Source organism: Lepidochelys olivacea (assembly GCF_965140295.1).
Source record: "Lepidochelys olivacea isolate rLepOli2 genome assembly, chromosome: 2".
Taxonomy (NCBI): domain Eukaryota; kingdom Metazoa; phylum Chordata; order Testudines; family Cheloniidae; genus Lepidochelys; species Lepidochelys olivacea.
The window spans coordinates 155,031,275-155,041,558 of record NC_140412.1 but is presented as its reverse complement, the minus strand read 5'-3'; the positions used below and the strand labels follow the sequence as shown (position 1 = coordinate 155,041,558).

Here is a 10,284-nt window from a genome sequence, read left to right as displayed (position 1 = left end):
AGGCAGCCATCTAGTTCGCCTAGTGGTTACTCCAGCCCTGGGTTCACCCCTAGTCTAGCTAACCGGATAACCATTTTTTCCTCAGAAATTATTTTTCTGGCCTTTCATCAACACTCTGCTTTTCTGAATATGCCTTGTCCATTACATTATCATGTGGGTAAAACAATCGAAATACACATGAATAAATAGTTGATGGTTCATTATTTGCATCAATTATACATTATAAGGAAGAGCTGCGAAATCATCATTAGACATACATTCCCTTAGTATACATATTACATCATCTTGAGTCAAATGTAGTGTAACAGATAATTTGGCTAGCCAGTTAAGCACTGTATCTTGGTTACAAGGGCTCATGTGCTTTCCTATGGCTCTAGCCTGCTCTGGTGTAAGAGCTTTACTTTCCTGTTTTACCTGGGGGGGTTGCCCAATGTTTTCAAATTGGGTAACTGTGGTCACCACAGGAGCCAACGGGCATCCTTTCTGTGTAGCTTCCATCTCCTCCCAGCTTGGAGGTGCAGAGGGGAGCTGCTTTTTCCCACACCAATGTTCTGGTGGATGTTCCTCACACCAATCCATAGTTACGGCAGCCAGGGGGTTAGTATAAATTGCCTTCATTAACCCCTGTGCTAACTGTAGCAGGTCTTGCAGTTGGTTGATGTGGCGTTGACACTCCACATGGGAGGCAGGCTGGCCTTTCCAGATTGTCAGCATCCTCCTTAATTACCTGTTTAACTGCTGCCTGAGATTCCAGCAGTTCTGTGTTTTAACCTCTGCTGTTTCTTTCAGCGGCTGCAGCCAGTGCTGGGTTTACAATGGGAGGAGGAAGGAAAGAATAGGCAACAGTAATATCAGAGGAAGAAAGAACAGGGGGCACACAATTCCGGATGGTGGAGGGACCCTGGCATGTGATGGAGGGAGAAATGGAGGCGCACACAGAGCCCTAGCTATGGGGGAAATGGGTACCCAGAAAGGGTGGGGGAATTAAGGGAATTCCTGAAATACAGGGAATGGAAGAATGGTACACAGAGCATCATGGGGGGAAATATGCAATGAGTTCCTGGTGTGTGCAGTAAATTTGACCTACAGAAACTACCAAGGGTGATTCTCTACTAGATTATAACAAAACAAAACAATGATGTAAATTGCTCTACTTAAACCTTCACAGTTATGAGAAAGTGAATCTATACAGGTGCAAATAATACAGTGTTTAAGCTGTAACATTTTATTTAATTGGCATTTGGCAGTGCTTAATACACACAAAGTGAAAGTCAAATGGATGAAAAATTGTACCTCAAGTATCAAATTCTTTCATTTATTCATCTTAGAACCAAATTATGTACTAGAAATTTCAGTCATTTTATTAGACAAACATTTGTGAATTTCATAATTGTTTTCTGAAACAATTTTACATCAGAGTAAATACATAAAGTAGGAGGTTAAGTAATTGTGAGAAAATATATTTGCTGATGGTGCCTATGGCTGTAATGTGTAAGTGGTCAGTACACAGCACTCTGGCCATCAGAAAGTTTCATTCTTCAAGCAGCCATGCTAGTGATTTCTACAGCTGGTTGTTTCCAGAATCTTCATTGCAACTGTCCGCACCAAAAGTTTTTAAAAACTCATACCCAATAAGTAACAGCATCATATTAAGTGTCCTTTAAAGTGGTATTGCCAAATTTGCCTTTGAATATTTCAAATATGTTGATCCCATACCAAAAATGACACATGAACTCTAGCTTGTCAGTTACTTAAGAAGTTTTGGCACACTTAGTGTAGGAACTGTAATTTCTTTAAAAATTGGCACATAGTTAGGATTTGGTTGGCTTGAACCTTGGTCCAGAGTTTCAATGATGGTCTGTTTCATGTCCCTGCTGGCATCTCCTCTTACTGTCAGCAAAGCCGCAATGTGGTCATCCCTGCCAAACAAAGGTACAAACCAGAAATGTCAGTACAAACCTTAGTACAAGTAATTAAGCACTTGACAAAATGTGTTATATCACAAATTTTCTATCTTTTGACTCAGTGCCACAGTACCTTTGCTTAGCAAGGCTTCCAGACATTCAAATATTGTGCTCACAGGTCAACTTCTCAGTTTCTTTGTCAAGAATTCTCTCCTCCCACTTTGAAACTATGAGATGAATGCTGTGTAATATAAATTTATTCTATATTCCCAAAATATTTCCTTTGATATGTCAGAGTACATATCCACCCACACCACTCTAGCATATGTGTGTTAAAATATTAGCATTTTATTGTATCGATCTCACAAGAAGGTTATTAAACCATACAATAGAAAAAAACAATAAAAAGATATACATAGCCCGCACAGGACTACTCTTTAGCCTAGAACTAATGTTAAAGAATCAATACTGTTAAAACTCAAAGCTAAGACACAGTATGAATGGTATTACCTGATGTCTGGGTATTTACTAACTAAAGTTGAGACTTCCAGATAAAGCAATGAAGGATCAGTCAGCTTGATAACTTCTGCAATGGCTACAATGATGTCACAAAGCCCTTCAGTGTCCTCTTCAGATCCCTATAAATTGAACAACAAAAAACATAAGCAACAAAATTCTTTAACCTTTACTCTCAATATTTTGTTACAGACACTAACTGCATTATTTATTTTCAGAACTTCAGCTGAAATTTCAGACAAATTATTAGTAAAATTGGAAGGAAAAAAAGGCCACTTAACAGATGATATTTTCCTCATTCTCGGTCTCCAATTTTCCCAATATGTTTGGACCAAGCTACTTTAGTTTTTCTTGATCAATATTGTTTGCCTAATCTAATCTGTACCATGTCCATCACCTGGTTATCTGAGTGTCTAAACATTTATTTAGTTTCAGCTGGATACTCTTTCATAGACCAATGTTCTTTTCTTTCCCCCTTATATTCAGGAATTAACACTTTTTTGTCTGCTTTAGGACAGACCACCACCACATATTAGTGATTCATGGCTCTGAAGAGAATGGCCTGCAGTTTCAAGTACAGTAGAACCTCAGACTTAAGAACACCAGAGTTACAAATTGACCAGTCAACCACACACCTCATTTGGAACTGGAATTATGCAATCAGGCAGCAGCAGACACACACACACACTCACACACACAAAGCAAATACATACAGTACTGTGTTAAATGTAAACTTCTAAAAAAATAAAGGTTTCAGAGTAACAGCTGTGTTAGTCTGTATTCGCAAAAAGAAAAGGAGTACTTGTGGCACCTTAGAGACTAACCAATTTATTTGAGCATAAGCTTTCGTGAGCTACAGCTCACTTCATCAGATGCAACCGATGATTGCATCCGATGAAGTAAGCTGTAGCTCATGAAAGCTTATGCTCAGATAAATTGGTTAGTCTCTAAGGTGCCACAAGTACTCCTTTTTTTTTTTAAAAAAAAAATAAAGAGAAAGCATTTTTGTTTTGCATAGTAAAGTTTCAAAGCTGTATTAAGTCAATGTTCAGTTGTAAACTTTTGAAAGACAAACCATAACGTTTTGTTCAGAGTTGTGAACAGTTCAGTTACGAACAACCTCCATTCCTGAGGTGTTCGTAACTCTGAGGTTCTACTGTAATACAGTTCTGTTGGCTCCTCTAGGCTCATCTCTGACAAGAACCCCATTTTTTTTCAAGGAGCTAATTTTTACTCTGTATGCTATTTAGGCATCTTGGATTCTCATCTTCCAAAGCTCAGTCATCAGCAGGATACTCTCAAAATAATTGTTCAGGGTCACTCCCATGTGTATTACAGAAGGTAGAGATGGAAAAAGCCTATTAGAGGTCATCTAGTTCATCTCTGTGTTGATGCAGGATTGATTCCTACAGTACACTTCTAATATTTGGTCTAGTATTGTTTTAAAATGTCCTAAGTATTTTACCACTTGCATTCAAAGATTATTCCATAGCTGAATACATCTTGCAGCACTGACATGCAAAGTGCCTGAAATTGTCTGTCAAGCTTCTGTTTGCAGTGTTGTTGAAGCCGTGTTGGTCCCAGGATATTAGAGACAAGGTGGGTCAGAGAATATCTTTTATTGGACCAACTTCTGTTGGTGAAAGACAAGTTTTTGAGCTTACACAGAGCTCTTCTTCAGGTCTGGGAAAGGTACTCAGGGTTTGTCTTTATGTATAGCGCTACAGCAGTGCAGCTGCACCGGTGCAGATGCGCCGCCGCAGCACTTTAGTGAAGATGCTACTATGCCAATGGGAGAGCTTCTTCTGTCAGTGTAGTTAATCCACCTCCCCAAGAGGTGGTAGCTATGTTAATGGGAGGAACTCTCCTGTCAACATATCGCTGTCTTCCTTAGGTCGGTATAACTACATCGCTCGGGGTGTGGATTTTTCACACTGCTGAGGGATGTAGTTATATTCATATAGTCTGTAGTGTAGACCTGGCCTCAGAGTATCACAGCTAAATACAATGTAAAGAGTTAACATGTTGCAAGAGACCATTCAAGGTGTTAACTGCTCATCACAAGACAAAGTAGGGTTAGTGGGCTACACTTGTAATGAGCCATAAATCCACTAAATGCCCTAATTACAACTACATGAGTGAAACCAGACAATCAGGAGGCTCTCAAATGTGGCTCAGAAAAGTGATTAATGACAGAAACATCTTATCACCCTTTCGTAAACACTTTTCACAAAACAATCACTCCATATCTGACCTCTCAGTCCTCGTCCTCAAAGGAAACTGGCACAAAAATGTCCAAAAGATGAGTTTGGGATCTGAAATTCATAACTGCTAGATACCAAAAATTAGGGACTTAATAAAGACACTGGATTTATGGCTCATTACAATAATCTGTAACCCACTAATTCTTTGTCCTATGACTGTATAGGTATTAACTGCCTACTTCACGTTGAATGGTCTCTTGCATCATGTGTTAACTCATCTGTCCCATCTTGTCTTTAGCTGTGACACTCTGAGTACCTTTCCCAGACCTGAAGAAGAGTTCTGTGTAAGCTTGAAAGCTTGTATTTTTCACCACTAGAAATTGTCCAATAACACATAATACTGCAGCCATCTTGTATATTAAACTTCTGCACAACTGAATTCAGGAGTCCAACATTACAGCCTAAATTCATACTCAGAATTCCAGAAAGGATGCAATAATGCCCCAGAAAACTTAAAACAGAAAACAGAAAAGTCTCTTCAGACCAATTAACAAGTTTGAACATCTTGCATACAATGTTTTACCCCAGAATTAAATGTCTATACATCTTTAGGAAAAGTCAAATTTACATATCTGATCCTTTGTTAACTGTCAGATTAATAGCAAAATTGGAGAGTACAAATACTTACAGCTGCTAATTTTTTAAACAGAAACCTGAACTGGTCTGCTTCTTTGATCATTCTTTCTGCACCTTCTTTTCTCTCTTCTGCATTCTTGAAAGATATACGTTTTAACATGATAGCCTTGATGTACTCCATAACCACTCTACGATGGGCCTCAACAGTCATTTTCTGAGGAAGAAAAATATTAGAGTTGTACCAGTTAATTTAAAAAACTACCTGTCACTTCTGGAGAGAGGTATAATCAGGCTTTAAAAATGTACTTCTGCACTCACAACTGGCCCAAAGGTAGCTGTCCCTCACAAGTGCCTGCAGCAGCAGTGAAAGGTTCTTGTAAGTTTCAAAAAGCTGCTTTTGCTGGTGGGGAACTTTATGAACAGCTGCAGAGTCTTTGGGTCAAAATCTGGTTTTAGACACACACATGTAAATCCAAAGTAAAATGCTACTGAGTTGCACAGAGTTGCTCTAAATTTACATCGGAGTAGCAGAGATAAGAATCAGATCTCCTGTGCTGAAGGAAGGGCCAGATACCGGTAAGGTTGAGGCATTAGAGATACAATTGCTTTTGGTGATGGATCTGGACTGTTTAGGAGCTCAGAAGCTCCCAAGAAATGGTGTAGATAAATGATGACTGTGAAAGACTTAAGAGGAAGCTTGATACAGACCCTTCTTGTTCTCTCCTAAACATTTACCAAAGGTTCCCACACACTGATAAACTCAGTGTCCTCCAGGCTATCGGTGACAAGGAGGTAAACTACACTGCGTCTTCAGTGATGAAAAGGCAGATGGTGGTGCTGAGGGAGCAGATAAAAGTAAGAGTCTGCTGGTTGTCAAAAGCTGTGTTGGCCCAAATCCCTTACAATGAGATGGTGGTACAGACTGTGTGTTGAAAAGCCAATGCTAAGCTCTGACGTAGACAGAGGTCTTCTCTGTGCTAAACATTTTTGGTTCAAGGTCACAGAAATATCCTTGTAAAGTAAGCTGATCCCTGGATTAGGACTAATTCCAGGAATGACTTGTCTTTTTCTTCTGATTTTTTTTTTTAATTTAAGAAGTGGTTGTATGATTAAGTGTTAGACCTCCAAACCTGTAAATATGGAAGGTGAAGATGCCAAAATTGTCTTCACTAGGGCTAAAAGTCCTTTTTCAGAAGGACTCTGACCAGTCTCTTCTAGTCTTTTGAGCCTGAAAAGTAAGGGAGGTGTAGCTACATGTAATTTGAAAGAAGGTCCTTATTCCAATCATTCCAAATTGTTAGAGAATGCATCAGATTTTATGTTCAGCGAACTTTCCTAAACCCATGTCAGCTTCAGCCATTTTATGTTGATAATTTAGAAAGCTGGGAGGAAAACCTTATAAAAATTATTTTAACTACACAAAACTGAATTAAAATTAAACTGATTAAAGGGAAATGCCCAAGCACAATATATTAAAAACTAAAAAATAAAAAGTAGGTTTGATCTACAGTATAGCAGCAGTTCAAAGATCCATTGGCAGACAGAAAAAAAAGGAGCTGAGTTGGGACATTATGCCTCTAACAATTCTACTTTTAGCTTGAGGTTTATGCCCTCAGGTAGGCTGATTGCTTTATATTGGTTCTGGAATTTACAGAACATGCAATTCCAAGAATGTATTGCAGCAGTGCAGCGATAGCATTGAGACCAAAAATCAATCTAACTATTGATTGATATAAACAGGCGTGAGGATCGCAATCTAGTGAAATACTGCTATTCTAAACTCCTGTGAACTTTATGGGCTAAATCCTTTAGTCTTAATCTTCCTTAGGAAGAGTTAATAGGAGTCTGAGTGAACAAAGTAGACATGGGAAAATTAGGATTTTTTTGTGATAGATTTGTTTTTTACGAATAAGCAATGTTATTTTTTTCTGAATTTTTCTGAATTTTCTGAATTAATAAAATGTTCAATAAATTAATCCAACTTGATAGAGCATATTACCTGAGAATTATGTTAGGCAAAATACCTTTTTATAGGGTTTTTTTATTCTTGCAAAATCATTGAAATAATCCTCTACAGTGACACAGATGGTGTCCACAGCATTGGATCCAGTCAGCCACTTCTTTGTCATCAGCTCATTGAGATGTGGCTGAAAAAACAATGAAAACTAATCAGAACAATTTCTGAACGGTGCCTATCCCCTCATTTCCAACAGATCTTAAAATGAAGTTCAAAACAACAGGTAAAGTTGATTCCACAAATGTAGACCCATTTGTAAGTCTTTCATATGAAATAAGTAACTACATATACAAATAGATCTGACTGGTAGTAAAAAAAGGACAGTATTGTCATATTAGCATACAAAAACTAAAGTAAGCAGCCAACTATTGACTCTAGTGTTTGCTTTGTGTTAGTTCATTGACAGTTTAAGGGTGTTTACTATGGATAAGGTAACAATTTTATACTGTCCTAAATAAACTCAGAGGTGAAAAGAACAAAACGTTTATTAGCCCAAGATAAAAGGTACTTACGTAACAGTTGTTATTGTTCTTATACTGAAATATTATCTGTCCTCTCCCGAATGAGCTATGATCGGCTACCACAAATTCCTCCTCTGACTGGCTACTTCCCCCAGAACTCCACAAGTCCACACCAAAACTGGTGGCCTAAATGTCTGTGTCTCCCCATTACCTCTCCCCACTTACTTTATTTGCCTCTTAAGTCTTAATTCCTCATTTCCCTCTCTAAGAATATTCTTTATAAAATATTGAATTTTATATCTCATATGAACAATGTGAGTGTCTGCACAAGGAGTTAAGAAGTCGGGGCAAGGGGCATGTCTGGGGAATTCTAAGGACAATCGCTAGAATGGAAGGATTTTGTTCCTTTTTCCCATATACTTCTTGATAAATAAGTAACTGGAGCTGAGCAGCTCCTAAGGTTCATAAGAAAAAAGTTTTCTGTGAACCTTCCATGGTGCATGGATATGGCTTGTGGTCAAACACTTACAGAATATGGAATTCAAAAGTGCTATTGCTAGTTTGTTTCAAAGCAGCAGAGCTACTAAGCCCTAGAGGAGTCGACTCCTTTTTATTCTCCCCCACTTTTTTCTTTAAAAAACCCACCACGTTCCAAGGGAAATGCCATACAAGAAACCATGTTAAAGTTGCATGTTTCAGAACCAAAAAGTTAGGAAATGCCACTGTTAAGGTTGCAGGCACAACCTTAACTCTTCCCCTTTCAACATGTGCTTGATACACTCTCATTACATGATCTTAAGTTATTTCCCAAATAATGCAATATATTAGCCTTTATTTTCCCTACAACTTTGGATACTCAAATGTTACGTCAGCACAATATACTTAGTATATGCTAGACACACACTGCCTACTCAAATCATTGGTGTGAAGTGTACGCAAGTCAATTTTTACACAACATACTACATATATTATTGCCCTGCACTGGTAAGTTTGTTGACATATTGCCATTATGCAATACAAAAACGACCTCACTAGCAGCCAAGATAGCTTCTTAATTAACGTCCTTATTCCTGAATTTCATAATAAAAAAGGCTCTTTTTGGAGGAAAAAAAGTTCCAACCTCTAAATCCATGAAGACTTCATCTAGCAGGCTAGAGCATCCTTCCTTGGCAATGGTGTCTAAAATTACATCCATGTTTGCATGGCTGCTTGACATTCCCTCTTCCATTTCATTTTTCAAATATTTCCTTTTCAAACTGATTATAGATTCTCTGTGATAAACAAGAAAATTTTTCAGCATCCAGTCTGACATGTACGTACTAGTACACTGTTATTAAATTGTGTTTGTGAGTGCATGTGTATGAATGAATTACACATTGGGTGGTGTTGGTTTGGGAGGATGAATGGCCTTTGAAGCCTGCCCTCTAGGTCTTTATTCCAGCACCCGGCTATGTCCCTTTAATGACTACCTTAGAGTGCCACTGTGCATGTGTGACTACTTTTCTTCAGATATAGAGGTCTGGAGGGCCAAAGGAATGGATGTGAGGGTTTGAGTCCCTTGATCTCTGAAGTAATGGGCAGGTGGGATACCAGGCAAGAAAAAACATGGTATTGGCACCAACGTTTAGATATTCAATCTCTTTTGCATTATTTTGGCCTAGAGTCAGTTCTCAAGAAGCTGGGATGTCAGAAGAGATTCCAGTCTTAGAAGTATGCTGTTAAATGCAAGATTGGTCGTTAAAACGTCAACTCTTCATGATTTAATTAAAGAGGAGGGCTCCTCTTCTGTGTATATTACCGAAATTTCATTATAGCTGGACTGATTTGGGAACAGTTGGTACTGGGCTGGTATTTAATACAGCATGAACAAAAGGGGGATTGATAGAGAGGGAACATAATTCTTTTTGCATCCACTCTGAAAAGTTGAAGGTCTCCTACCCCAAAACTGAACTGAACAAAGGATAGTCATCTTTAATTGTTGATGCAAGTCCCAGGCTGGAGTTAAGTTGTAACTTCCCTCTTGTATTTCAAAATCCCTGTGTGATCTAATAAAATTCTTCACTATAGCAATCTTGGAAGAAACGAGGCTGATAGTGCTCATTGACTGAAAAAATCCATCAAGAATTCTTAGAATCATCTCAGGTTTTCATGGCACTGACCACCACAGGCCCATTAAAGATGGTTACGGGCTCCATTCACATGGTTGATCACACTTTTTATATAATATTTGGGCCAAAACTGGAGGTTAGAAAGTTGGAAATTAGGTCCTCCTCATGAACCATTATCTTCTACATTTTGAGATTGGGGCATTCTTATCCTGTCAGAACAAGGGATATGATTTGATTGTCTTCAAAATGTAATGAATCCACAGTACTACCAAAAGATCATGAGAGATTATATTGGTCCTCTTCCAGATCAACCTATCAAGCATTTGGTAAGATTTTATAATAATAATTTATCCTCAATCATTACAGTGGTCTCTACAGACCCTTTTCTCCAGCTTTGCCTACACAGGTCACAGTGGTTTACAGATGAGTTATGACAGA

General features: G+C 38.3%; 1 protein-coding gene across 2 annotated transcripts in view; it reads right to left on the bottom strand.

The window, feature by feature from the left end:
• Nucleotides 1-1,231: 1,231 nt before the first annotated feature.
• EXOC3 (exocyst complex component 3) overlaps nt 1,232-10,284 on the bottom strand; it is a 35,811-nt gene continuing 26,758 nt past the window's right edge. Inside the window, exons 9-13 of one of the 2 annotated variants that reach the window (XM_084619047.1) lie at nt 8,859-9,009; nt 7,285-7,407; nt 5,313-5,474; nt 2,415-2,542; nt 1,232-1,919 (exon numbers count right to left, since the gene is read on the bottom strand). In XM_084619047.1, coding sequence (XP_084475173.1) covers nt 1,748-1,919; nt 2,415-2,542; nt 5,313-5,474; nt 7,285-7,407; nt 8,859-9,009 — 736 coding nt within the window. In that variant the 3' untranslated portion in view covers nt 1,232-1,747. The remainder of the gene's footprint in view (nt 1,920-2,414; nt 2,543-5,312; nt 5,475-7,284; nt 7,408-8,858; nt 9,010-10,284) is intronic. The other variant, XM_084619046.1, reaches the window with a different exon arrangement.